This window comes from Pocillopora damicornis, chromosome 5 (genome assembly GCF_964200805.1).
Source record: "Pocillopora damicornis chromosome 5, jaPocDami1.2, whole genome shotgun sequence".
In the NCBI taxonomy this organism is placed as follows: Eukaryota; Metazoa; Cnidaria; class Anthozoa; order Scleractinia; family Pocilloporidae; genus Pocillopora; species Pocillopora damicornis.
Genome location: NC_142674.1, coordinates 5,479,911 through 5,507,171, shown reverse-complemented (window position 1 = coordinate 5,507,171; position 27,261 = coordinate 5,479,911). Strand labels below are relative to the sequence as shown.

The window sequence follows — 27,261 nt, the reverse complement described above, 5'->3', positions numbered from 1 at the left end:
CGCAGAGCGTGGTATGTGTGAAACTTGGACAAATCGGTAAGACATAACTTTCTGTGACTCTGAGTTTCACGCTTACGCGATCATCAGACAGGTCATTCTGATGATCACGTAAGCGTAAAACTCAGAGTCGCAGAAAAGTTGTCTTTGTCCAACTTTCAGATATATATGTATATATATATACAAAGGTTTTACCTATATATATATATATATATATATATATATATATATAGATATATATGTGTATATATATATATATATATATATATATATATATATAATTTCCCGTATTTCTTTCTTTTCTTTTTCTTTTTATAGCCGTTTTTCGAGTAATATTTCGCAATCCCCAGAGAGATGCTTATGTTTTTGGAATTCGTTACAGGTCCTCCTGACATAGAACTAATTTCCCGCCGGTCTCTTGCACAGTTCGTTAAATCTCTTAGATATGAGTGAATTTCTAAAATGACCGGAAATCAATGATGAAATTTACCCCTGTCGAGGAAAGTTTGGAGTTAATGTCGAAGGATGGCTGACGTGCATTAGTGGTAGCCTCTTTTTGGGAGAGATTAAGAGAGAGCGTTGGAAAAAAATTTAGGGGGAGGGGGTGAGCAAATGATCCTTAGGCAAACAGTTCTAGATTTCGGATTTAATTTCTAGAGAGTGGCATCTCTGGTTTGGATGTAGATTAATGTTGCGGTTTCTTCATGAATTTGCGATTCGTTCTCTGCTTTATCGTGCAATATATACCATCACCGCACTCGAGAAGAATGAAAATTTCTACAGCTTTAGAATTTCTGTCTTTTAGCGCATTTATTATAATTTCGATGTATGTAAAGGAAAGCTATCAGTGCTACGATAAACAATGTGTGAGATGGATGAAATAGAAAGCGAGTTATTTCGAAAGTAATAAACAACCATGATGTGTTGTCATTGAAATTGGCCAATCGCAACAAAGTTCAACCGTCACGTGATAATTTTAAATCGTACCGGGAAGAGCTGGACGCTTCGAACAGATTTGAACGAGTTTTGAACGTGCTCCACAATTTTTTCAGGAATTTGCAGATTTACCTTTGAAGCACGATATTGAATAAAATGGCTTGTTAAGATCTTCATTCAACATGGCAACTTCAAACTGTGAAGGTAAGTTTCACGAGCTTTCTGGGACTGTGTTTTTATCCTGGCATTGACCTTTGTCTGGATGAAGTGGGGGATCGCTTGTTCGTGGAAGCTTTTACGAAATCTATATTTAAGAATTATAAACTCTGTGTTAAAGTTGATAAGTTTTCATTATCATTGAATAAAAACCTTGGTTCCTACGTTTCAGAAGGTCAGTCATGATCAGAGAGATTTTTCATGAGCGTAAGATTACGTTTACCGGTTACTGTCTTTGGCAATGTCTACTTCCATTTCGACAAACTGTTTGAATTCAGAATTCTGCCTTTGTAGCGTTTCCCAGTGCTATTGGCGGTGTGTCCAGTCTCATTGAAGACGAGAAGTTCGATTTTGACGTACCACTCTCGCCAATTGATTTTGATGTTCGGTAAGTTACACTGCATGTGTGTATCAACTGTTGGTTATCAACCAGAAAGTACGTAAATAGCAATTGTTCCCACAAGATCAGTTGAATAATAGCAATTATTCCCACAAGATCGGTTGAATTACAGTTGCTTACATGCCATGGCTCCAGCAGGAAATATGAAATATGTTTGTTATTTCTATGTTTTTCGACACACAAATGCGCGTTAGGTCTTAGACATATACCGGTGGTTGAAGGAGTATACAAAAGTACAAATTTTTCTCGAAGTCTCAATGTGAAAAGGAAGTCAAATTCCTTACCTGCTTTACTCTCCAACAAAGCTCTAATATGAATGCAACCATTTGGGGGCAGGGGGGGAGGGGCATTGGGGCACTCAAATGAAAGGGGAAGGGATACTTGTGAGAGTGTGCAAAATCCCATTGCAGCTATGAATATCTTGAATTTTTTTTATAACATCAATACCTAAAGAAATCACGGTAAACTGTCTCTGTTTCAAAGTGGTCTCTTGTAGGAGTGAAAAAAAGCTTAGCTTGTGCCAAGAGTTTTCTTCCTGAGGGACTTAATCTAATATCTCGGATGATCATTCTCTTCTGTTTAGAAGTCTACCCTTCTTTCCAAGACTAACCAGCAACCAGGCATGCTCCTCAATGAAGAAAAAACCCTCCCACTCAAAATTCTGCCTTCACCCAAGAGTTATCTTAAAATTATTTTACTGGTACATGCTTTTGAAGAACAACTTACTGAAAAAGATTGAGGCCTGTACTAGAAAATATTGGCCATCAGTCTTGGCAGCATGGACCAAGGGTGATAAGGTCCATACAAAGTTATCTATTAGGGCCAATATTTCCTAGTATGGCTCATGCAAGGAAGATTGATAAGAAGTTTATTGCATGGCACTTAGACCAAAGTTGTTTATTTTGGATTTTCCAGCTTTCACAAATGAAAGTGCAAGGATAATGACCTTTTTTTACAAAATCTCGACCAATCAAAAACCAATCAGAACACTCAGATTTACCTCAAGATTACCTCACCATATAATAATACATAATGCTTTTTCTCCTTTTTCTTTATCAGAGAGATTAATGCCGATGAAGAGGATGAGGATGAAGTTTTCTTTGGTCCTGTGGGTCACAGAGAAAGATGTGTTACTGTTAACAGTGGTGTTCAAGATGATGAAAAATTTAAGCCCTTGAGTCCCCTCAATGGTGAACAAATTGCAGAACTGTTTAAAGAAGCCACTGCAGTGTCAATATTCATCAAAAATTCTTCCTTAACCCAGAATAATGATAATATGACAGATGAAAAGGAGAATCGTGATATATGTAAGCTTTTATCACAAACATTTACTGTCCAAGATGATAAAAAAGCTGTGTCAGCTGAAAGAGATCAAGAAAATGACCAAAGAACTACAAAATCTGCTTCTTCCCCTGAGTCAGCTAGCAGTATCTCACCACGGTCAACAGAATTTCCAGATGACATGAACTTCCCTGTTACTCCAAGGAGAATTTTGCAAGGAAGCAATACCCAGAGTGGAGTGTTTCAGTCACCCTTTAAAGCACGAAAAGCGCGTCCTTTGCAAAATACTTCTAAGTTTGTTCAATCCAAGCTTCCTACAACACAGATGACTCTGAAGACTCGTAGTTGTTTTAATTCTGTAAGTATGATTGCAGTGCTGCTTCACTAATGTTTCTCAAACATTCAAAACTTTCAAAATGTACCTACAATTTTGCTTAGGATTGGCAGCCCAGTCACTACAAGTACACTTTAAGCTGCTGATTGTTTCGTACATTTTAAAATTACAGTGCTACAGTTGAACCTGTGTTAAGCAGCACAGTATTAAGCACTCACCTTCTAATAAGCAGTCAGTTGTCAAAGATCTGAAATTGTTTCCCCTTAATTGCTGTAACCTCTATTAATTTGTCACCTCCATTAGGTGGTCACAGTGAGTCACCCTTCAGTGAGTTTCAATGGCCTTTTTGTAGTCCCCCACCTGTACTGAATGATCAGCTAACCTAGAACCACTTAACCCTTTAACTCCTATGAGTGACCAAGACAGAATTTCTCTTTACAATATCAATACAATATCAACCAGACAAGTGATGAGAATAAAGAAAAATATCAATTTAGGGATAATTCGTAGATCCAATGCTAAATTCTCTGAACTAACATTATAAGAATTGTATGGCTGACAGTGAGAAGAATTACAGATTTGATCTGGGAATTAAAGTCAAAATTCTTTAAAGTGATTGGCTATCACTAGCCCGATTTGAACACTAATAAGGACAGTGTACGTTCTGACTTCAACTCTGTTTTTGTGTCATTTCTTCAAGCTGTTCAATCTGTTGTTGATTATTCAATTTAGGGCAGTGGCGAGTACAAAGCTCAGATTGTTATTAACTCTTGCTCGTATTAAATCATTTCAGCCTATAAAAGTAGAACATCTGTATGGTCTGAGACGGAAAACTGGTGGTTCAGAGGATGAAAAGGTAAATACAGCTTAATGTAGACACAAAGTAAACCTCAAATAACTTAACTTCATCAGTAAGAAGAGGGTTTGTACCTGGCCTGGAAAGTCATGGAATTTTGGTTTAGGACCTGTAAAGTCATGGAAATTTGTGGAAAATCTGCGGTCATTCTTATGAGCTCAAAGCAGTGGAGATCTGTCTTTGAAAAATTAACCAATAATTCAAAATGTAAGATTTGATTTTAGTAGAAATAAACAGTAGCAAGTGTTGTAAGATCTACTCTTGCAGATGTTTTTGTTTGCACTGCATTCTTGCGTGATATTTATGCAAATTTGTGAACCATTTGGAAAGGACCAAAAAGTACACTTGCTTAACTTAGGTAATTTTTTTATTTTTTGAAAAGAAATGGAAAGTCGTGGAATTCTCACTGCTTAAAAAATGCACAAACCCTATAGGAGTACAGGCAATTTTTGTTTATGGGTATTGGAGATAGTTAATACACTCTTCAATTAAAGCCCTGAAGTGGTTTCAAAATGTAGTAAAGACCCTTATGTTTGTTGAGCTGGGATTAATTTTTCTTCCAATTCATAGATTCCACGAGTTTCACAAAGTGGAATAAAACCTCCAGGATTTGGTTGTCAGCCAAGACGACGTCGCACAAGTTCATCTTCCTCTGTGTCTTCCACTTCTAGTGCTGTATCAGTTCAATCAAGTGACATGAATGAGACTTTTGTCGTCTCCAAAGGTTCTTCTTCTGACATTTCATCTATTCCAACTGTCTGTGCACGCAAAGTTCCAGTTACTAAGGCCTGCTTGAAGCCAGTAAATGGAAATAGTGCATTGACAAAGCCTACCTTTTCCAGGCCTAAAGGACAACCTCAGCCAGTGAAAGCACTTCCACAGCCAGTCACTCACAGCAAGAAAGCTCCACCAACACCAACTGATGTTCTGAAATCAAAGAAGGTGCCTGGCCACACCCCTGGGCGTCGCTGGAGTGGAATCTGCTCTGAGCAAATGGTCACCAGATCACAAACACCCAATAGCATACAGAGGTCCAAGTCATTTAATACACCTGTAAGGCTAAGTAAGAGTAACACTCCAACAGGCCAGGCTGTTAGACGGGCACAAACTCCCACTAAAGGGAAAAGCACAGCAGTGCCTTTGACTCCAAGGAGAAGAGGTAGTGTCACACCAAGGGCTAGTGCCTCAAAAGTTCAAACATCTGTGCAAAGGCGCAAAAGTGGTACAACAGCAGCTGTATCCTCAAAGGCTCACAACAAGAATGCCCCCCTGCCATCTACACCTGAAAATGCATGTTATGCATCCATTGATAATGTTACTCCACCAAATCCAGGTAGAGATCATGATTATTGATGCAGTTAAATGCAATTTAATGGAGTTAATAACAAAGAGCATAAGCATTCTCTAGTGGTCAGCGGTTTTCTGCATATGCACATGTGTCAGAACTCCACATGCTCTTTGTTTGAGGCATTCGTGTGTGTGCTTAGAGTGTGAACTTGCAGCATTGTGAGGAGTGCCAGCTCATCATCCAGGCAGTTTTCACCATCCCTTCCCACTCTCTTTCCACTGTTTATTCATTGTTACAGGTGCCTGTTTCCCTTTACTGTGAGGGGGCTCATAGCTGAGTTGCTAGGATTTGCCAGCCACAGGAGAAGTCTCCATCTAGGAGCTGGCTGTTAATAGTGGAAGTTCCTGGATGTTTCAGGCTCCCTACCTCCATTTAGTGATGCTGTTGTTAACTTAGTGGTAAACTGCCCTTCCTTGCAGAGCAAAACTCAATGCATGATTAGTACACATGTATGTTTCTGGGGTTGAAGGAAGCCAATCTCCAACTTTATTAGCACACAAAATGAACTTTGAATCACTTTTATTTTGACAGATAATGATGGGTGCTCAGCCAACACTTAACATAGTGGGTTTGGGAATCAGATCAGAGAATTCAGAATTCCAAGGCTAAATTTCAGTGGGCTTGGAGTGAAGCTTTTATGTAACATATGCTCCTGTTACATAACACTTTCCCCCACCCCCACTAGTTTTTTTAATGGAAAGCCCTTGTAACTGTCACAGTTTCTTTACCCTTACCTACTTCAAGTCTATTTACTACTATTAATTTTTTAGCAGCTTCCAGCAATGTTTCAAAAAGGAAGTCACTGAGTGCAAATGGCCAAAAAAGACGCTCTCTTCTGCCAACTCCTGTGAAAAACAGGATCACTAGATCCCAGTCACAGAAGTCTAGATCAATCAGCATCAACAATGAGCCTCCTGGACCCCTTTCATTCAGCTCCTCCCCGTCAGCTGAAGTCAAACCAAGGAGTTCTGCCTCAAAACCAGATCCAAATCTGCAACTTTCACATACAAGATTATCTGATCCATTTTCTCCAGCTTCCCAGTTCGTTTCCATCGATCCAAAAAGTGTGAACACTAGTGACCATTCAGTTGCTGGAAATTTGATTGAATGGTCACCTGCTGTCGCCAGGGAAGTAAGTGAGATTATCATAACACCACAGGTTTAAAGATTGGCATGGTACCAAAGATTGGAGAATGATAATAATTATGATGATAATGATAGTCTACAGTAACCCTCAAAAAAGACTAGTAAATTCACAGTCTTGATCTTTGATACCATTGATGTTCCTGACAGTAATGATGAGACACTTGAATTTGAGAAGACATCACAAAACAAAGCTTCTTTCTTATTAAGACCTTTTATTAGTTCTCTTTGTTTTCTTACCAGTAATCAACAGCTTACATCATCATTTCTTCTCTTATTTTTATTGCAGGGAAATCTTATTGACATATGAAGATATCAGAGGAATATATCTAGCATTTAAAGGCCAGATTAAGAGAAAGACCAGTTTTTCTCATACACCTGTACAACAAACAGGACACGATGCTATTCCAAAGAAACTAAATGTTAATAAAATGTGCACTTGTGAAATGTTTTTCACAAGTTGTTGAAGGAAATCACCTTAATGATTGTCAAACACATGTAGCATTGAGTTTTGTTGGGTATGCAATGTTTTACATGTATTGTTTTGTTAAAGGTACTAACTGGATTTTGTCTTGACAATAATACTACTGAATGTGCCTCACATTGAGATTATAAAGTGTATGATCATAACTTGGTACAGTGTATATCATTCAAAAATTTAACCATGGAAAGTTACAATGTAGCTGCTGCTGTCATGAGCATTCAAAATTAATATTGTTGTGACACTTCAAGTTAACACTCCACTACATCTGTGGTGCTGCAAGCTTGATATACTGGTATGTTGAAGAATTTTAGAGATAAACCCTTTAACTCCCAAGATCTGCTTGTTACTTCTCCTCACTTGTTGTTATACATTTCCTTGTAAATTAGTTACAAGACTTTGTTGTTGGAACAAGATAACAATTTCTACCTGATAAGTTTGAGTATTGTTTATCACCTGTTTGCTGGTTAATGTATTGATTTTATTGAGAGGTCATGTTATAATTACTTCTTGGAGTCAAAGGGTTGACTGATGTGCCAAAGGGCACAGTTTTGAATTTCCAAGCCTGTATGTTTACAAAAGTAGGGATTGTAAAATAAACAATGTCTTCAATTTCATTTGATCACTTGGCTACCACATAAACCTTTGAACCTCCTTAGGACTGTGAGCCCAACGAAATGGTTTTTCCAGGAACATGTAGAAAGTAATTGCATTCACAGCTATGTATAACATGCATTCTAATGCAAGTCTTGTATAAGACCCTAGTGGACTGTGAAGTCGATAGAAAATGTATGGAATGATATAGTACCGAAATTCCAACAGTTTTTGGGGGACAGTAACCATGGAGACACAGATGTAGAACATAGCTAGCCATGTTCTTGGTTGTTTTAGAGATAATTGATGGTGAATACAGTATCCTGAAAATATATACAAAGGTGTAAGAGCATATTTCACCACCCAATGCCTGGCATAAAGTTTCCGCCAAATATAAAATGGGTAATGCCGATTGTCGGCTAGAAGATACTCATGCACATATGTAAATTTGTAAATGATTAAGGTTATAGAAACTGCAGATAAAAGTAACCCAATGGCGTACAATGGTTTCTTGACAATGTTTTTAAAGGTTTTCAAATAGCTTACAATGTCTCGTGGCAAAAGCAGGTGGGAGCTACTGAATGCAAGGGTAAAAGTCAGAAGGTAAAACAACTGTGGGAAATTTAAGCATGCCTGGTGCTGACTCTTATCGCCGACTACGATTCCACCATTCATGACCACAAAAATAGCAAAACATGCTACAACAAAACCATAGGCCCAGAGATATCTGAACACCTTGAAAAAGTTGTTGTAAAATGATTTGATATATTCCTTTAGTTCTGTGAAAAATGTTGATGAAGCTGCTTCTTTCTCAACTGATTGTAAAGTTCTTAATGCAGTCACTCCAGCTGTGAACACCACCCATACGACATTGGTTTGACGAACGGCAATTGATGTAGCACCAATCAGGGCTGCAATGAAATGGTTTCCACGGAGACTGAGGTAATACAATAGAAGAACAAAGAAGGTGGAGCTTGAATCAGTGTAGTAGAGGAATGTAAAGAAATACATCACAGGGAATAATGCCAGGACCAAAGCTGTCACAGAACATTTAATGGGTGAAGAGTTCTCTTCTTCTGTGGGTTCATCTCCCTGTTCAGAAAAAAAAATGTTATGAATGACTACCAATTGTTACACAGTAACAATTTTGAGGCTGAGTTCACCAATGTTATTCACTGAATAACATCTTTCACTCAAACCACCAGGCTTAAATTTACCATCTTTATTTACACGTACATTGTCATCATTTATAAGCATCAGTGACACTCTTATCCTCGCAGTATGCAGGAAGTTTGTCACCATGGACCTTAATGAACAGCTCAGCTTGCCATGAGTTTCCCATGGCTCAGTAAGAAAGCAGTTAAAGTGTACAGAGTACTAATCAGAAAGTCACTGGTTTGAATCATAATTAGGAGAACTTGGAGTTTTTTCTCCAAGTGTGCCTCTGTCATTAACTGAATAGCATCTTCAACAATTTCCTTCATTTGACGATCAAGCTAAAAGCTCTAATTATACCAACTACACAACACTTTCCAAATTTCTGATCCATGCAGAATGCTTAATGCATATAAACATAGTCATGACAGTGAACTCAACAAGGAGTTCTCTGTCGCTCTTTTGTTTAACCCTTGACACCCTAAAATCAGTATGTATTTTCTCCTTACTGTTCTCAACACATTTCTTAAGGTACTAACAGGGAGAAATTACAGAAAAATTTCCGCACAGCCCCATACTTCATTATGCATGCACGTCTTATTGGTGATACACTGAAATATAAAGCCCCCCGCCCCCCTTTCCATTACATAAGTGTTCTGATACCGCACGAAGTGATTGCGTAAGAAAGTACCTGAGTACTTTACACTATTCATAAAATTCGAAAACCGTACCTGACGTGACTGTCGAGTATTATCGCAGTGAAGAATTAACAGGATCTGCCTCAGAAGCAACACGTTACCCATTAGGAACAAAGTATTAACCATCCGTAGAAAAAACGTCGAACACACTACACGTAATTCGTGTCCAACGAAAAACGCCAAAGTTCGCAAACATGCGAAGGATATAAAATACAATCCTGGCAATGTTGTTATCTTTGGATCCCATTCATCAAACTTGTAGTTGCAGTATTTCTGGGCCTGGGGGACATGGAAAATCTCATCCATATACGGCTGTGACTGTTTTGTGTTAAATTGTAGGAAAATACCCATAGAAACTGCAAATAAACTGGAGTACCATGCAGAGAACGAAAAGGCCGCCATTTTGAATGAAAGCACCAAAGCACTATGGGAGCAGACGGACCAACTCCAGGGTCTTGGAGTAAGCTGCTAACTTTTACCTGCACTAGATGCGAGGGGGGCCCGTTGTTCCTCTATACGTTTCTTATGTTTATCTATGATGGTAGAGAATTTCTTAAGCTGGAGATCATTTCCTTTCCTCTCCTGACCTTCATGCTTGATCAGTAGCGATACTGTAAAAAGAGAATTTAGATTATAGTCACTCTCAGGGGTTAAATCGACGACAGGGTTACGAGGTTGATCACCGAGGGACTGGAAAACACCTTCTATGATCTATCTACTTCTTTAAAATTCCGACGAGTTTTAACAAATATGTGTTTCTCAATGTCAATACTACAAGTTAATGGCACAGAGCACCCAGTCACGGAAATCTAACGTGAGAATATGGAACAGCCCCTAAAGTAATTATGCTTGAACAGTACACTTTATGATCAAAGGTACCACCACCACTTGAAAATTTTTTATTGCTTCGGGGGAGGGAGACAGAGGATTTTGAGGGATCACAGGGGAAGGGGGACAATCGTTCCTAACAGGATTTAAAGGAAAACTAAAAAAAATTGGCACAGCTAATGAAGGGAGGGGGAAGGGGGGGAGGGGAGGGAGTAAGGGATCATCAGAATACTGACTTGGAGATCAGATAACTTCTATTGGGACAAAACCAAAATTCTTCGCCCGCCCCCTCTCAGGCCATAAATAATGACCGCCCAGTACGATACACATTTTACTGAACGTTGCTAACTCAAATTGCGTGTCATTTCAGGAAATGGTTAAGACTTATCAGTATTTAAACTCGATTTATTGCGAGGGGTGTTTTTGCACCCCTATAAGTGAATATTGTGAAACAAAGTACTTTAAGCCTGTTAAAACCCTTAGACACGGATCTAAGCTTCTTAGAGTTTGTCTAAGGTTAAAGCTGGGCAGTAAGATTTGATAGCTATGAAAAGCGTGCACACGAAGGAAAAAAAACTCGCTAAAGCGATCGAAATTACCCACTCAAAAACTAAGGTAGTTGCCCCGTGGCTCCATGATTGCGTGAGTTTTACCCTCTCATGCCGTCAGCTAATGAAATTAAATGAACTGCAGATCACTTCCGTCAATAAGCAGCATTTTAGGCCAATCACACGCTTGCGTGTTTCATAGTGAATTTAATTAGCTTCGACTGAGTAATAAGGGTCATTTACTCATCTCGACAAGGTGCTTGTTGGATAGCAGGTCTTTGCCACTTAGCGACTGAGCCTTCTTTGCACTCTCTGCATAAATCACAAGACACAGGTAAATGGTATGCTTTGTAGCTTTATTTTGAATCGTGAAACATCCGACAGATATGTTTTAAGATTTGTTCAGAACGACAGCGTGCTAAAGTTGTTAACTTCGCATTTGTTTACAATGTCAATTACAGCCTTGATTTGTTGGGCAATCTCTGATCACTTGTTAACGCACCCAGGGTGCTCTATGCGGCCTAAATAAAACAGCTTGCAGCAGTAAACGGTTTTCATTCTCGATCACAAAGTTATCCAAGCTTCAGGTCACTCGGCTTTGTCTACAGTAAAGAACATTTTCATTATGATAGGGGTGCAGGACAAAAGAGAGTTGACTAACCTTGTTTCACAATTGAGTGATCGTAATAGCATTATATTGGCGATTCACGCGAGTGTTTCAACACGTGTGTAATTAAGCTCTCACAAGCAAGAAGATGAGGTAGATTTTGTATTTCGCTCTGGTTCCCAACTGAAAAGACTTCGTTACATGTTTTTGTTTTCAATTCTCTGAAGGGTTAGCGAACGGAAATGACATTTCTATGAAGTATTAACGAACCACGTTTAGTCCACTTCAGCGGTCGCCTGTTATCTCCCTTAAATAACATTTGGCGTCCATATCCGTAACAAAAAAGCTTATTAATCTCAGTATTTAACAAAACTATACCGTTTTATTGCTTCTACAACCAAATTATAGGCTGAAAAATTCAGAATACCTCAAGCGGTTTTGTTTGCTTCATGTCACCACTAGTTTAAGTGTACTGTATATTGTCCTCGAGGGTCAAAAAAGCAGCCTTCTTAAAATACATTGGAAAAAATCCATCAACAGGAAAAGCCATTTTCAAAAGCATTACAATTGTTTTAGTTAAATTTTTTATTGCGATTTAAAGGGAAGTTAAAGAGATTTTTCTATGCAAATAGTTGCTCTCTCATGATGAAAGAGTTAAAAAAACGAAATACAATCAGAAACATATTTACGCTACGGTTGAGTGGAACCGTCCTCTTTCCTTGAAACCTGTCGAAATAATTTAGCTCTCCTCATATCTAAACCGCGATTAGTCTGATAAACAGTCACTGTTTTTGAATGGTTCCTACACACAATGCCGCGTGGATTGTGAATCAAGGAATCTCAGTGATTTTCAACTGGCACAGACAAACGTCTTTTGACCATTCCATTCTCTAAAACCACAAGTGCTTCAGGCACTTGGTTAAAAAAATCACTGAATTTAAGTACCTAAGTATCAAATATTTACACACACAAAAAAGGCATCGAAATGCGATTTGTTTCAGAGTTTAACTAGCGATAAGAAGTCGCAAGTCATTTTCAACCGCTCGAGAAAGGTCTTATTTTTGGAAAACACGGAAAAACCTCGGTATTAAAAGAACGTAGACACGGCTTTTCTTGTGTAAGTTATTGATAAGAACACTTGCTGAACTCCGTGGGGTGCTGGTTTCTTTTATTTCGGCTGAATATTCTTTTTCCAATTGTTTGCATTCAAGTCATACTTGTCTATGTCGTTGAAATGGGTTCCGTTAGTACAAACATTTGCGGCCAGGACAAAGGTTATAGACTCTAATTTGAGTCTGTAATTAAAAAGGAGACCGACTTTTCATAGAACAAATTCTATCTTAACCATTAGCATCTCTAAACACAGCTATCTGTAAATTTTATCGTGCTTTTTTGTTTTATTTGTGGCCAGTTTAGATCAGTTAATTTTTAATTAGCCTGCAGAAAGTTGATGAAGAATAGTTTGTTTGAATTTTGAGTAATTTGATTTGAAGGCCAATTATATCTTTTGATTTTTTTTAACGTGCGGTAAAATCCTAAGGGCCTTTTACGCTTGTCTGATCATTATGCTCTGTCTAGCTGCCAAAACACCTAAACAATGTACAAAAATCGCTCAAAAATCCTAATCTCCTTTTCAGAAGAATTATTGATTAAGATGAAGCGGGTGCCACGGCATCGCGCCTAACATCGTTTAATGTTTGAATCACATTGCAATATTGATTAAAAATTGTACAAATTACCACTGATAAAGTAGTTTTTCGAAAACTCGGGCACAAGAATGACGAACGAAATCCTAGTTTTTCCAAGGCATTTCAGAAAGATGAAACCGACAAATTGAGCTACCTTGAAAATCAGTCTTTATGGTTTATCTTAGAGACTGCGACCTTAAGCAATCAGGACGGCAACACCGAAGAAGACATCGATTGAAAAGGAATTTATAATTTAGGTTGGAATTTTGCTTAGGGTTAGATGTGTTTTCCGTCTCTTACGACGCTACACCCCGACTTCACCAGCAGCGTTAACTTAGGTATACGATTTGCTATCGGGGTTTATGTCCACAGACTAAACAAATTTTGGAGGTCTCACGTTGTTGTTTTGCAGATGACGGCTGAGAAATGTACATAGTTTGAAAACGCACGCGCTGAGCTTTAATTCTGCCCATTAGAAATCAGTTTTTTTGGCATGTTCTCGTAGCCGTCACCGTCGTGGTTTCATGCTCAAGGGCCCTATTATGATAATCAAAGCCTCACAAAATTTCTGGAAAAGTGTTTCTGGTTGTGTGGAATTCAGAGAAATTCCATGAAGCAAGTGACTGCGTTGTCAAATTGCGGTCGGTTTGTCGATGGCGCGTGTGGTTGGCTTCTTACCACATGGATTCTCTCGTCTTATCACCTCTTCGGCCTCTCAGTTCACCTTTTGATCGTCTTCTTGGCACCTTATGGAATGTGCCATCGGGCTTGTCGCGGTCGAATTGGCAACATTTGCTTCATGTTGCAAACACCTAACATACATGATTCAAAACATGTGTGTTTTAGTACACAATGACTTCGATTGAACCACAAACTCTTTATCTGTGGGAAAGTTCATATCGCATGGTTGTTGCAAAATCGTTGGATAATTAGCCAGCAGAGTAGAGCTTGATGAAAATGAAAGCTGCCATCTTTGGTTCTTACAGCGGCGGAGACTGGGGAGAGATATAAATTTGTATCAAGGGGTGAGCGACGGTAAAAAGGAGTGAGAGGGGAGAGGTGGGGCAATAGAAATAACTGCGTCTTCTCACCTTTCTCAGTCCCCTCCCCCTCCTCCCACCATCCACTCTACATGGCCGGTTTACTAAACGATCTTTATTCCCTTGGTAATTCTCCCCCCCCCACCTGGGGGGGGGGGAGAATGGGGGTTTACAGCATGTCACACCCGGACTACCCAATCAGTTGTTATGTTGACAGACATGCACGCTGTTTATTGAGTGTGAAATTTTTCAAGTTGTGTAGATTGTTCAGATTCGCCGGCTCTCTTTGTACGGAGATTATATGATTTGAATTTTGAGTGAATTTTTGAAAATTCATCTCTCAAAGGGTGGTAAATGTCACGGGGGGAGGGGGGGAGGGGGTTTCACGAACATCTCTCCAGGACTTCCCCCTAAACAAACCTCTTTCTTGCCAAGAACTCGCAATGATATGCGATCTGTGTTTGCTCCAACAAGGCAGCTCTCAACGGTGATCACCTGGAACCAAATCATGGATTTGATCAATTATTTGTCCGCCGAAGAATGGCAAATTGCAGAAGGAGGGAATTTAGAAGGTACAGAAATGGTGGTTACATTAAATCAAATGGATCAGACACACACTGTGCAACATTGAGTGTTACCATAGAGCTAAAAAAAGCTCATTCATCTAGATACTTCAATTATTTTTTCTTCATTCACAACTGAATTATGAATGACAACTCCAAAGAAAACAGAGTTGGGTTAGGACTTGCATAAATCTGAAAAGCGTGCGTAGTCTTTACCCTGCAATATTATTTCTTTGCGCGCGTGTTTGACGCGCATGCACCCCCTTGCACCGCAAGATTCTTCCACCTCCGTGCCTAATGGAAAGATGCTCGCGTTAGCTCCTTATTTCTTCTCGTCCTGCTAGTGATCTGCTAGTGCGCGCACAACCCTCGCTTCACGCGAGGGTTAGGCGCGCTAAACCCTACACCCTAACCCTAATCTTTCTCCTTCCTAACTGTTGCATAGGCAAAAATCTCGGTAATAAGTGAAATTGAAGGTGAGAGAAATGATGAAGTAACAAACTCAATGAAATAAACCTTCACAGGTTTTGATGAATACCGCATCATTCGCCGAGCCTCAGAAGGCCAGGGCAAGTACAAATATTCCGCCTTCGATCCGAAAAAGGAACTTCCGGTGGAGCTCCACATTACTGGAGCGTCAGAATCCAGAGATCCCTTGAAGGAAATCCAAGTTATAAACCTGCGCGTCGACGGTAACAAATATATCACAGGGATAAACGACAATGGGGATTGTGTCGTAAGGAAATAAGTGCACCCTATAACATTCAGTCAAAGTTTTTCGATGCACTGAGAGAATAGCTGAATTGTAAAATTTTTAAAACGTCTTCATTATTTCCGATACCTTATACTGCAGACGGGAGTCTTTAAGCTATGACGTCAAGTTATTTTACGAAAGTCCGTTAGTTACTCTGACTAAATGATTTTGATAACCCTTAGAGTTTAAAAATCAATGAAATAGTGATTAACGAGCATATGGAGAAATATGAACGAAAATTCAGACTTAAATAGAAAAAAAAAGAAGGCTTGACGTAATCTGACGTAATCTGCGTCAGGCCCTAATCATTAAAGCTCTGAAAGACGCGCGTTTCGCCCTTGGGTGGATTCAAGACGAGTCAGGGAGAGGTTCTCCGGGGATCGGACCTTCATTATAAGTGCTAGAACCCTGCCAGACCTCTCGACGATTTGTGTTGCTCAAGGCCTCATATGGGCTCGATTCCCGCCGCTCTCTCCCGTCCGGTCTTCGCTCCTCCCCGAGAAGAGCCAGCTCGACGCTTCAAGGGGAGGAACGCAGGCTCATATTACCGAACAGCGACTGGTAATCGAGCCTAGACTTCACAATTCCCGCTGGCGAAGAAGAGCTCGTTCTGAAGCGCTAATAATGAGGGCCTGAGACTTGACTACACCCTTGAAAAACAGAACAAATCGCCTCAAAAAATTTACGTAACTGTCTTTGTGAACTTGGTAGCTACAACAGTAAAACTCATTTTCCTTTACCAGATATCTTTTGTATAGACATAAAGATTATCATCAAAAGTATCTTTATCAAGGTCAGCAAATCCTTAGGCCTCCCGTGAAGGAGTGCGAAGAGTAACAAAAGGGGTGCAAAAAACTCTTTAAATCTAAAACTACAGTATATTGCGAGGAGTAACTTCTGGATAAAAACAACAAATTCTTGAAGCAAAATTATGAGAAATGAATGACAGACAATGCAGAAAATTTATATTTAGATCTAGAGGCGTTCAATAATGAATTTTTTATGATTATCAGCGAGAACAAGAAAACATTCACAATTACTGCCTAATTGTGTGTTTAAATTTGAAACAAATTTCTAAGGATGTATTCTAAATTAAAAATTAGAATAAAGGAATTTTTATTTCATGTTTTCGCTTTTAAAAACTCTCTTTAAGTACCCACTAGATGTCACGCAAAAGAGGGTTGTGTGGGATGTCACGCGATGGAAGGCTGTGTGACATCCTGATGTACAGTTGGTATGTAGCCCGCGCAGCGCAGAGCAAGTTTTTGATGCTTAGGAGTCATCCTTTTACCGAAACTTTGGACAAAGAGAATATATCAGAGAGTTATGAAAAACTGAGTGGCGGTCGGAAATGGGGGCGCAGGGAACCTTCAATTTTCATTCCTAAATCCATTGTAGAGAAGATATGTTCAATAAAACGACGCATGCCCTCTTTCGATTTCTCCCCCTAGCAATGACAAAATAATCACACAATGACTCTAAATCACGAGACAAGCGTTTTAATGTTCGTTTACAAGTATTCCATCACGATCAAAACCAAGAACAAAAACAAAAACAAATCTTACAGGACAGAAAATTCTACATATGCGTCAACCCTTATGAAGGAAAGTCATTATTGCTATAACGTGGAATTTGAAACGCTTAACTGTTTCACGTCATAATACATTCTCTTGGGATTTGGCCTGGTGTGCCGACACTAAATACTGACAAGAGTAAATAAGGTCTCATTATTTTCTCCTGATTCTGGATCACTCTTTCGAATGAGACCTTTTTTACATTAATTGACAAAGATTCAAACAACAGCTCTATCACTTTTATCCCAGTGATGGAGAAAGTACAATAAAAAATAATAGAACTCTGAGGCGCACAAGTGAAAAACCAGTTTCAGTGCTTCAATCTGCTCAGGGAAGTTTAGCTTTGCTCAAGCCATGGCTGTGATTTTATTTGTGTACATGCCTTCCCGCTTTTTAAAAAAAAAAGTAGTATTAACCAACTTGATTAAAATGATGCGAAACAACACTCTACTTCTGTTACTTAAAAGTAAGCTTAGTAAAAACCACACATGCGAATAATGCTTTTCACGCACGCTGATTGGCCGGTTCGGAGTGATAAGAAAATACTATTCACCTCCAAACAGCCGAAGAGACAAAATCGTACGTCAACAATAAAATTTTCGACCATTTTTTTGGGGTATACTAACAGAAATATACAATTTTTTCGTTCTTATGCGATATATACTAAAATAATTATTCACCTCAGTGTCGGTGAAAGTGTTGAATATTCACCTCGCTGCTGTGCGGCTCGGTAAATATCCACTTCTATATTCACCTTTGTGAATAATCGATAATTATTGGCCATGGATATCATAAAAATAATTGGAAAAGACTGAAAAGATGAGAAGTCTAAAAGATAATTCCTAATCGCTTTACATAAAATAAGGAAAATATTTATCTCATATATACAGTGTTACCTGCGACAAAAAGGTTCCCTTCCAAAGGAAAGGAACCTCTATGTGCACACGACTTCTACCTAGAGGTTAAATATAGAGAAAAAGTTGTATCCACGTCCAAAGGTTCAGTGTGAAATGTTACACTAGCTGTAACAATAGGCATAGTTTACTGGTAGCCTCGTTTCGGTATCAACTTTAGGGACGGACATTTGCATAACGAGACAGTTTTGATGTAAATCTTGAAGGCAGATATTAAACAAGACTTAGTTTCTTGGGCCATGAGATTTCTTCGTAACTAAACACAAGCTGAGATACACTACTTTCACAATTAACGATTCTCACAAAACAGTTAAAGTGCATTTCTGTGACAAAATGATTGGGACTCTTGATCTGTGATCAGATCTTCACAACGCAATCTCCGCCATTTCTGATCCCAGTTATAAAGACCTTGTTTCCATCCGCGCGCGTCACGATCTCCAACATGCGGTATTCTTTCAGTGGGTCTTTCCTCTCGTCACCGCCCTCCAAATGAAATATCCTCGGAGGGGCGTCGTTATCGTCAGCGGCACGGACAGCGTATTTATAAACGCTTCCGTCCTTTTGGGAACGTGTGATAATGTATTCTTTAAATTCTAGACCTGAGGAAAAGGGGATTTTGTTTAACCTTACAATTCGTAATGGTAACTAATGTCTAATTTCCCCTCAAAGCATCGCTGCTGAATCAAACGCTATGGTCATGAGAATCATAGAAGGAAATGATCACCCATTAAATTTTTACACCCGACATCAGTATGCACATTCTTCATGCTGCTTAATATATGTTTCCTAAGGCGCTGTCAAGCAGAATTTGTTGAAATATCAACAACTTCTTTAGTTGGTGATCGTTTCTTTAGTCATTGGTAGGAGTCAAAGGGTTATGAAAGCTCTTTACTGCTTATTAAATTCTGCTTTTTAGCAATAGTATAGAGAATGTGCATGCTATTATTATGGTTTGAAGGGTTACAGACCACAACTCACCAGGCCATGCGCGTCATCACGAAGAATGATAACGCACGCCATCGTGTTTTGTTAGCCAACGAGCAGCCCTCATTATTATCTCTTCGGTAAGAGCATTTCTTCACTTACGGGAAAGTATGAAGCCTTGAGCAACACGAACCAGCAAGAGGTCTGTAAGAAATCTGGGATTGATTAGTTCCAGACTCCCAGCAAACTTCTCTTTGACTCGTCTCCAATCTTCCATCGGGCGGGAAACGCGAGTCATGAGAGCTTGCGCGCATGCTAGTGATCTGCAAGTTATTTTGTGTCTTTCTGAGCCGCAAACGGGAGAGTCTAATTTTTTTGATCAGTTTGATAGAGTGAGGCTGTAAGTATACCGCCATTGAAAAGTGCTTTCTATTATTATAATTACTGAAAATAACGTCAGAAGAATACGAGTTGAAAACTTTGAAAGAATTGTTACAGATAATTAAAAACAAATAATCTCCAACAAATGCCATTCATTCCTTTCTTCAATTCAAACCTTGCTGTGCTGAACATTGGTATCTAAAAATCATGCTTTAGGCGTGCATTTGATTGGTTCTGTTGGAAACTGTACGTTACATTTATTAATCTTAAACATAAGTGATTTCGTTTATCTATTACATAACCAAACCGCATGTATGCAGCACGTGTCTTATCGCCCCATATATGGTGCTGTTCCACGTGCTTACAAGGAGACGTGATGTGTTCTTTTTGTGAGAGTTGTGAGAGAGAGTTAATTGGAGTGTAATAGCAAAATCGAACCAAGAAATAAATCGTGAGTACGCTAGCTTTTGCACGTTTTCGACACAGTGGCGACCCTGCCAGGACAGCGTTGGAAATCATGGAGACACAGATTGCCGAACTTGAGGGCAAATTGAAGACGTTGAATTTTCGCTTGAAGAAGACAGGAGATGTCTTAAAGAAAGACGACCGAACAGCCTTTGAGAGACACAAAGTTTCGGTTGAAGCCCTAGTGACTACGGTAGTGAAGTTAAAGGATTCCATTGAGGAACAAAAGTTTACGAACGGCGAAGACGACGAAGCGGTACAAGAATGGGCCGACGAAATCGAGCTAGTCATTAACGAAGGAGACGCCTGTATACGCGAACTGGAAGAACGAATTGAGCAAATCGATCGCAATCTGAAACACGCAACCGTGCTCTATGAGCACAAGAGAGAAGTCGAACTAGAGAAAGAGAAAATGATGCAACAACAAGAAGCTATTAATCGAGCACATGCGGAGGAATTGGAATTTGAGAAGAAGAAGTTGGAGCTCAAACAAGCTCAAGCGGAACCGCCGGAAAATATGCACGGCCAAATGGCTAGCAACGTGGTGAGAATGCCCAAGCTCGTGATCACAAAATTTGACGGGACGCCGCAAGATTGGCTGCGTTTTTGGGGACAGTTCCAAAGTCAAATTGATGATTCCAGTGCCCCTGAAGTCACAAAGTTCTCTTACTTGAAAGAATTAGTGAATATGAAGGTGCGAAATCTCATCGACGGTCTTCCGTTTACGCCTGAAGGTTACCAAAAAGCTAAAGATTTACTCACAAGAAGATATGGGAAAGCGAGTGAAGTCGTGGGAACCTACGTTAGGAATATTTTGGAACTACCCACCATGCGCGAGAGAAACGTAAAGAAGATACATGAATTTTACGAAGTACTACTGTTCAATGTAGAGTCATTGCGAACATTGAAGAGCTTATCCAAATTGGACGCCGCGGTTCGATTTACATTCGACAAACTTGAGGTAATAAAGAACGAACTTGCTATGATAGATGAAAAATGGTGTGAATGGACTTTTGTAGCATTCTTAGAGGCGTTGGAGAAGTGGACGACTAATAATCCCATTTCAGACGAACCGAAATCAAAGAGTTCAAATTTCCGTCGAGATCAATCCAGAGCTTTTCTTGCCAAACAACAAGAAACCGGAAACCAGTCGAGGGCGAGCCCAGGGGCGTGTCTTTATTGTTGTAGCGAACAACATAAAGCAATTAACTGTGAAAATGTCCAAAGCATTGAAGAAAGGAAGAAAATACTTGCCGATAAGCGCTTGTGCTTCAATTGCACCGGAGCCAAACACCGGGCCAACGATTGTAAGAGCAGAAATACTTGTAAAATTTGCGATGGAAAACACCACACTTCGATATGTGACAGGAAGGAGAGACGAGAACCAGGTATGACTGCAAATTTGATTGACGATTCCAGTGTTATTCATCCCGTAGTAGTCATAAACATGGGTGGATATAAATTCAGAGCTCTTTTGGACAGTGGCGCTAGCCATTCGTATGTTTCGTCAACTGCGATTGAGTTACTTAAAGCTAAAGTGAAGAGTACGAGTTTGCGTCAAATCGCCATGCTTACAGGCGTTGAAACCAGAACTATGCAAGTATACGAAGTTGTCATGCATTCCGTAACTGGAGATTTCTCACTAAACGTGAATGTCACGAAAATCGAAAAAAGGGAACTGTTGACCTTAGACAACCCAAAGTATTCCGACCTCGTAAAAAATCACCCTCACCTGAGAGGTGTTAAGATGGACGATAGTGATACCAAGGCTCGCTTACCTGTGCACGTGATTATCGGCGCTAATGACTTTGCCAAGATACGGACGAGTGATCGTTTACGGGTCGGACGTAAAGGAGATCCAGTAGCAGAGCGTACACGTTTCGGGTGGACTATAATGTCCCCCGGAACAGATCTAGGCAACGCGTATCTTGCCGTGAATTCTACGGTGGATCACAACCGACTCTGCGCCCTAGATGTCCTAGGACTAGAGGACAAACTATCTACTCTCCAGAGCGACGTCCACGAAGAATTTAAGGAGCAACTGGCTAGGAGTCCAGACGGCCGATACGAAACTGGACTACCCTGGAAAGGGAACTGTCCTGAGTTGCCCAATGATTGTGCGGGCAGTGTGCGCAGAGTGAACTCTCTTCTACGGAAATTAAAGAGAACTGATATGCTAGACCAGTACGACGACATTATTCGGGAACAGTTAGAAGAAGGTGTGGTTGAGAAAGCACCAGCGAAGGTAACAGGCAAAGAATTCTACATGCCCCACCGAGCAGTAATACGTGAGAATGCCGAATCAACCAAGCTACGAGTGGTATATGACGCCTCGGCCCGTGCGTATGACGGTGCGCCTTCTTTGAATGAGTGTTTACACACTGGCCCCCCACTACAGAATGAGCTGTGGAATGTTATTGTCCGCAACAGATTCCATCCCATTGCAGTTGCCGGAGATGTGCGCAAGGCCTTCCTGCAGATACGTGTTAAGGAAGCTGAACGTGACGCATTGAGGTTCCACTGGATTAAAGACAAATCGACCGGAGAACTAGAAGTGCTGAGGTTTACGAGAGTGGTGTTTGGTCTTGCTCCTTCTCCTTTCCTACTCAATGCCGTGATACAACAACACCTGGAAAGTGTGCAGTCCGAGTACCCAGGGACTGTACAAGAAATTAAGAACAGTCTGTATGTAGATGATTTGATTGCCGGAGATACTACTAGGGAAGGTGCGCAACAGCTCAAACATTATGCAGTAGAGATCTTTAATCGTGCAGGGTTCACCTTGCATAAATGGCACTCAAACGTGTCAGAACTAGAAAGCGACTGTACCGATGACGAGCCTTCGTTTGCTAAACAACAGCTTGGTGCATCATCAGCTCGTGGAGAGTGCAAACTACTGGGACTCAAATGGGACAAAGGGGATGACACTTTACATGTTTCACTCCCATCTCAGCCTGCTACATTGACCAAGCGGGGCATCCTCGCCAACTTAGCGAAGATTTATGACCCGTTAGGACTCGTGTCGCCTGTAATGTTAGAAGGGAAACAAATCTATCGAGAAGCTAGTGAGATGAAGTTGAGCTGGGACATCCCACTTCCCGAGGGGATTACGAAACGGTGGCTAAAATGGGAGAAGAATGCACCGGACGATGTGTACTTTCCTCGCAGTCTTGTTCAGTACCAGGAACCGATCGACAATATCAAACTTCATGCATTTGGTGATGCAAGTATTCACGGTGTGTGTGCTGCTGTTTATGCTGTGGTTACACAGGCGTCAGGCGTGACGCAGGGTCTGATTGCCGCCAAATCCCGCCTTGCCAAGAAAAGTCTGACGATTCCTCGTTTGGAGCTCGTAGCAGGCCATATGGCAGTCAACTTGTCTACGAATGTGCGGGTTGCGCTAGAAGGCTTCAGTATGACGGAGGATATACAGTGCTGGCTCGACAGCACTGTAGCCCTACACTGGCTGAACGATGACGGAGAGTACCGCCAATTCGTGGCTAATCGGGTTAAAAAGATCCAGAGCCACCCGAACACGCAGTGGAGACATGTACCGACATCCGAAAACCCTGCTGACCTGGGGAGCAGAGGTGGCAGTGTGAATGAAGCACAGCTATGGTGGAAAGGTCCACCGTGGTTATCCGACCGATCCCAGTGGCCTGCTAATATTGTGACAAAGGCGACGGATGACAGCAACGCAGAAAAGAAGGTTCAACGAGAACTTTTTGCGCTCGGTGTTGAAGCAAACAATGACTTTGACACTGTTCTCGAGAAGTTCGGCTTGCGTAAAGCCATGAGAATTTGTGCATGGATCTTGCGGTTCAATCACAATTCTCGTCACCCTTCCAAGAGAATCATAGGACCTCTTAGTTATGTGGAGGATGACCCGCAGTTCCCTACACTAACACCCAACTCCTTCCTGTTTCTGAATGCTAACATTTTACCTGAGTTCGAGCCACATCGGCTCGAAGACCGTGACTTGAGGAAACGTGCGAAATTCTTGAAAGCTACCAAAGATACAATGTGGCGTCGCTGGACCACAGAATACCTTAGAGCTTTGAGAGAGAGGCATAAACTTAAACACAACACCAAACCTAACAGCTTGTCCGTAGGAGATGTTGTTATCATTAAGTCTGAAGAGCGAAACCGAAATCAGTGGCCCATGGGGGTAGTAGAAGAATTATTCAGTGGTCGTGATGGTGTTGTTAGGGCAGCGAAATTAAGAGCAGGCAGAGGATTCATGGAACGCCCAATCCAACATCTCTATCCATTGGAGTTGTCCTGCGATCGAAACCCTCTGCCTTGTAATGACCCACCTTTGAACCCAACTGCATTGGAGTTCCGACCGCGACGAGATGCAGCTGTGGCAGCACGTCAGCGAATACAGGACATTGCCGAGCAAGACACTTGAATGTGTTTACTAAAGAAACTTTATTTTTATGCTTATTTCTTGTTGTGTTATGGAGTCTGTTCCACTTACATATGCCTTGTTCCCAAGTCATATGGGGGAGGGTGTTGGAAACTGTACGTTACATTTATTAATCTTAAACATAAGTGATTTCGTTTATCTATTACATAACCAAACCGCATGTATGCAGCACGTGTCTTATCGCCCCATATATGGTGCTGTTCCACGTGCTTACAAGGAGACGTGATGTGTTTTTTTGTGAGAGTTGTGAGAGAGAGTTAATTGGAGTGTAATAGCAAAATCGAACCAAGAAATAAATCGTGAGTACGCTAGCTTTTGCACGTTTTCGACAGTTCACGAGACGGCGCGAGATTCGGCGCAAAAGTCGACGTGTTAAAAAACATCCCGACCTTTGAATGGTTAGGAAAAAAGGCGAAAAATTATGACATCTCGGGCGTTTTCTGTTTGTGTGTTTGTTTTTTTTTTATCGTCGACTATCTACCTACCATCACTAGATGAGTTTCCTACTTCCTGCCAGTGTGTGCTCGAAAGATTGTTGATCAGACTCATTCTTGCTTCTTGTACTTGGCAACCTACGAGGATAGAAAATCACCAAACTTGGTTTAAAAGCTCAGAAGGACCCTCGGCTCGGGGGAAGGGGGGGGGGGAGGGGGAAAGGAGAGGCATAAGAGCCTCATTGTCCCAGATTTTGAAAAGTGTGGGAAATACGAAGATTTGGAGGACGAAATAAGACGGGTTGCAAGGGAAAACGGCAGAAATGAGCTTAAGAGAATTGGGGTTGGGTAAAATTTGGCAAAATCCATAAATTTTCAACATGTTATTTGCCATCTCTCTAGAATTTCCCTGAATGCACTTTAAGTATAACGTTTTCTTTTTGAGCGACGCAGAGTAGCCGTGTGGTTAGGCACTAGTTACCAGTTGTCATCGCCGGGGGAGGGGTAGTGGATTTTTGGGGAATCACATGGTTTTTCAGGGGGAATGGATGGGGAATTAGCCTTCTCAGTTGGCCCGAGTTCAGTGTCTTGGCTTTGTTATGAATGAAGCCAACTGGTCTGTCTCCTGCCATTTGGGATTTTTAAACACTATGTTTATTTACAACGTTTGTTTCTAATTTGAATATTTCCGATTTGTCACATAGTTTGCAAGACGCTTTAGATCATATCTTCAGTGTTCAATTGCGCCATAGAAGTATTCATGGGTGCTGTCTGAACAAAATTTCATGGATCTGTATGAGAGGAAATTTAGGGTGTTTCCGTAGACAGCTGACCGAAAAGCCCGTGGGCCCAAAATACAAACATCTGTTTTTTCAGAATTGGTGTGTCGGTGGAAAACAAAGTTGCTTTGATCGAGACGGGAATGAATTAGCCGTTGCTTATCGAATGAAATTACAGAAATAACTCCCCGTAGTGACATCCCCCCCTACAGAGACCAAGTTAAACATTTCTGCAAAACCACAAAATGCATACTTGTAACTGTTGTCAGTTTGCTGCCCCTTCATTATACAGAACAGCAACAAACTTACCTGTTCATGAATTACATCTGACGCATTTCATTTAATAGCTAGCGAGCATCAACGAAAAGATTAGATAATTCGCTTTGAGTTAATAGCTTCATTAACTAGAGAAAGATTTGGTTTGGATATTAACACTTTCGAGATGCGAAGCTCGACGGCAAGAGCAATTTTATACCAAAAAGACGCTTGTATTTATGTATTAAAAGTATGTGATCTTTTCAGCCCTAGCAGAGCGCCATTTCAGTCATGTTAGGACATTTCTGAGAAACAGATGTGAGAACAGATGTGAAACTGGTGTCATTAGTAACAAATAATTAATATGCAAATTACGATCCTTGGTAAAGAGTAATTAGGATTATGCTCTCTTTCCACGCAGACAAACAACAGATGACTGTTTCAAATCTAATTGCGAGTCTCCCTCCAATTACACTGATGTTTTTTGTGTCTTCTTCGCGAAATCGATCTGCCTGTATTTTTGAAGTGTGCGAAAGGGTTTAAATTAGGGTGTAAATTACTGCTAATATGTAAACAAAACAACACATTTTTGCAACAGATAGTTATCTAAGCGTAAAATTATCACAAATTGACCTGGTAAAAGCTAGTACTGTGCGAATCTTTGATATTTTCTGAACTTCGAAATATTTCATGTCTTTCTCCAAAGCCCCGATATTTCAACTTCAAGACTTAAAACTTAATCGTGATTTAGTATGTAGCGGTTCAAGAGTATTCCTTAAGAACACAGAAATAGTTTATCATAAGGATGCAGTTTTTTTTTCCAACACATGCAAGTTTTCCAACGCTTTCCAATAGTTGGCTTCGCATATTATGATTCACGTTCTCCCTAGGATTTTTCTTAAAACTGAAAGAAGCCCTTGAAAACTGCGATTTCAACCAAGGTGTTAATTTGCTCAGGTGTAGCTCGCAATGGGGTGTCCTTTAAGCGTAGATAAACAAATAGAGTTTTTAACTGTTTCAAACTGACGTAAAACATACCCGTGATTTCGTATTTCTTACCAACTCATCCTAGTTCAAGTAGCAGAGGCTGGTGAAACTTACTGCTACTTTTAATCTGACCGGTTTGTCAAGATGAGTGTTACAACAATTACGATTTTTGAATCTATCTAATGACAGCATTCTTTGTTTTCAGTTTGTAAATGGTCAAAATGACACATTAAATCAAATCTTTCCCATCGATCAAGGTAGTGATAAGCGCTCGAAATAGTCTGTTATTGTATAAACATAAAAAAGTGTACATGAAACTGTAGTTATGTTGCCTCCGCGCGTAGTCACAATTCTCTGATTCACTAACCGGGACGGTACACAGCGGAAGCGCTCTCATTTTTTTTTCTGGACACGTGTACAAGTTATGAGAGCGTTCCCATTCAGTGTTTCAAACGATTAGCTCTCGATAGACAAAAACAAACCTCACCTGAAGATTTAAAACGCTAAAGGGCAAACCACAGAGTTGCTTGAACGTCACAGCTTGACAGTCTACCTCTCGAATGACGAATGACACAGGTTTGTTGCTAGATATAAATTACCACTTGACAAATCTGTCAATCAGTTTGTGTCGACTATTGTTCTCGAAAAGTAA

At 40.4% G+C, this 27,261-nt stretch overlaps 4 protein-coding genes across 7 annotated transcripts; 2 read left to right on the top strand and 2 right to left on the bottom strand.

Annotated features, from left to right (window-relative positions):
• The first annotated feature begins 975 nt into the window (after nt 1–975).
• On the top strand, nt 976–7,609 carry LOC113667014 (uncharacterized). 2 transcript variants are annotated; one of them, XM_027182809.2, is made up of 7 exons: nt 976–1,137; nt 1,444–1,537; nt 2,609–3,188; nt 3,958–4,020; nt 4,591–5,353; nt 6,142–6,500; nt 6,801–7,609. In XM_027182809.2, the coding sequence occupies exons 1-7, from the start codon at nt 1,116–1,118 to the stop codon at nt 6,819–6,821; spliced, it is 1,902 nt and encodes a 633-aa protein (XP_027038610.2). In that variant the 5' UTR covers nt 976–1,115; the 3' UTR covers nt 6,822–7,609. The 2 variants fall into 2 exon arrangements, with proteins under 2 accessions (XP_027038610.2, XP_089063319.1); XM_089207193.1 differs by having other exon boundaries at nt 995–1,137; nt 6,139–6,500.
• On the bottom strand, nt 6,710–10,050 carry LOC113667013 (dol-P-Glc:Glc(2)Man(9)GlcNAc(2)-PP-Dol alpha-1,2-glucosyltransferase). Its single transcript, XM_027182808.2, has 2 exons — nt 9,473–10,050; nt 6,710–8,678 (listed from the first exon to the last, which is right to left on the bottom strand). The coding sequence occupies exons 1-2, from the start codon at nt 9,839–9,841 to the stop codon at nt 7,623–7,625; spliced, it is 1,425 nt and encodes a 474-aa protein (XP_027038609.2). The 5' UTR covers nt 9,842–10,050; the 3' UTR covers nt 6,710–7,622.
• A 985-nt stretch (nt 10,051–11,035) lies between these two features.
• Nucleotides 11,036–16,591, top strand: LOC149044832 (uncharacterized). 2 transcript variants are annotated; one of them, XM_089207191.1, is made up of 3 exons: nt 11,036–11,149; nt 14,625–14,722; nt 15,238–16,591. In XM_089207191.1, the coding sequence occupies exons 2-3, from the start codon at nt 14,659–14,661 to the stop codon at nt 15,459–15,461; spliced, it is 288 nt and encodes a 95-aa protein (XP_089063317.1). In that variant the 5' UTR covers nt 11,036–11,149; nt 14,625–14,658; the 3' UTR covers nt 15,462–16,591. The 2 variants fall into 2 exon arrangements, with proteins under 2 accessions (XP_089063317.1, XP_089063318.1); XM_089207192.1 differs by having other exon boundaries at nt 11,041–11,149; nt 14,629–14,722.
• Nucleotides 16,592–16,946: 355 nt separating this feature from the next.
• On the bottom strand, nt 16,947–27,173 carry LOC113667017 (uncharacterized). Of its 2 annotated transcripts, none has more exons than XM_089207189.1 (3): nt 27,097–27,173; nt 24,640–24,726; nt 16,947–18,554 (listed from the first exon to the last, which is right to left on the bottom strand). In XM_089207189.1, the coding sequence occupies exons 2-3, from the start codon at nt 24,701–24,703 to the stop codon at nt 18,313–18,315; spliced, it is 306 nt and encodes a 101-aa protein (XP_089063315.1). In that variant the 5' UTR covers nt 24,704–24,726; nt 27,097–27,173; the 3' UTR covers nt 16,947–18,312. The 2 variants fall into 2 exon arrangements, with proteins under 2 accessions (XP_089063315.1, XP_089063316.1); XM_089207190.1 differs by lacking the exon at nt 27,097–27,173 and adding an exon at nt 26,661–26,800.
• Nucleotides 27,174–27,261: the final 88 nt, after the last annotated feature.

Excerpts from the sequence above, each read along its gene's own strand:
- LOC113667013 (XM_027182808.2), bottom strand. The coding sequence starts at position 9,841 with ATGGCGGCCTTTTCGTTCTCTGCATGGTACTCCAGTTTATTTGCAGTT. Across the intron at positions 8,679-9,472 it reads ATACTCGACAGTCACGTCAG|GGAGATGAACCCACAGAAGA; the intron begins GTACGGTTTTCG and ends TTTTCTGAACAG.
- LOC149044832 (XM_089207191.1), top strand. The coding sequence starts at position 14,659 with ATGGATTTGATCAATTATTTGTCCGCCGAAGAATGGCAAATTGCAGAA. Across the intron at positions 14,723-15,237 it reads AGAAGGAGGGAATTTAGAAG|GTTTTGATGAATACCGCATC; the intron begins GTACAGAAATGG and ends AAACCTTCACAG.
- LOC113667014 (XM_089207193.1), top strand. The coding sequence starts at position 1,116 with ATGGCAACTTCAAACTGTGAAG. Across the intron at positions 3,189-3,957 it reads CTCGTAGTTGTTTTAATTCT|CCTATAAAAGTAGAACATCT; the intron begins GTAAGTATGATT and ends AAATCATTTCAG. Across the intron at positions 6,501-6,800 it reads CACCTGCTGTCGCCAGGGAA|GGAAATCTTATTGACATATG; the intron begins GTAAGTGAGATT and ends TTTTTATTGCAG.
- LOC113667017 (XM_089207189.1), bottom strand. The coding sequence starts at position 24,703 with ATGAGTCTGATCAACAATCTTTCGAGCACACACTGGCAGGAAGTAGGA. Across the intron at positions 18,555-24,639 it reads AGGAAACTCATCTAGTGATG|GTCTAGAATTTAAAGAATAC; the intron begins GTAGGTAGATAG and ends CCTTTTCCTCAG.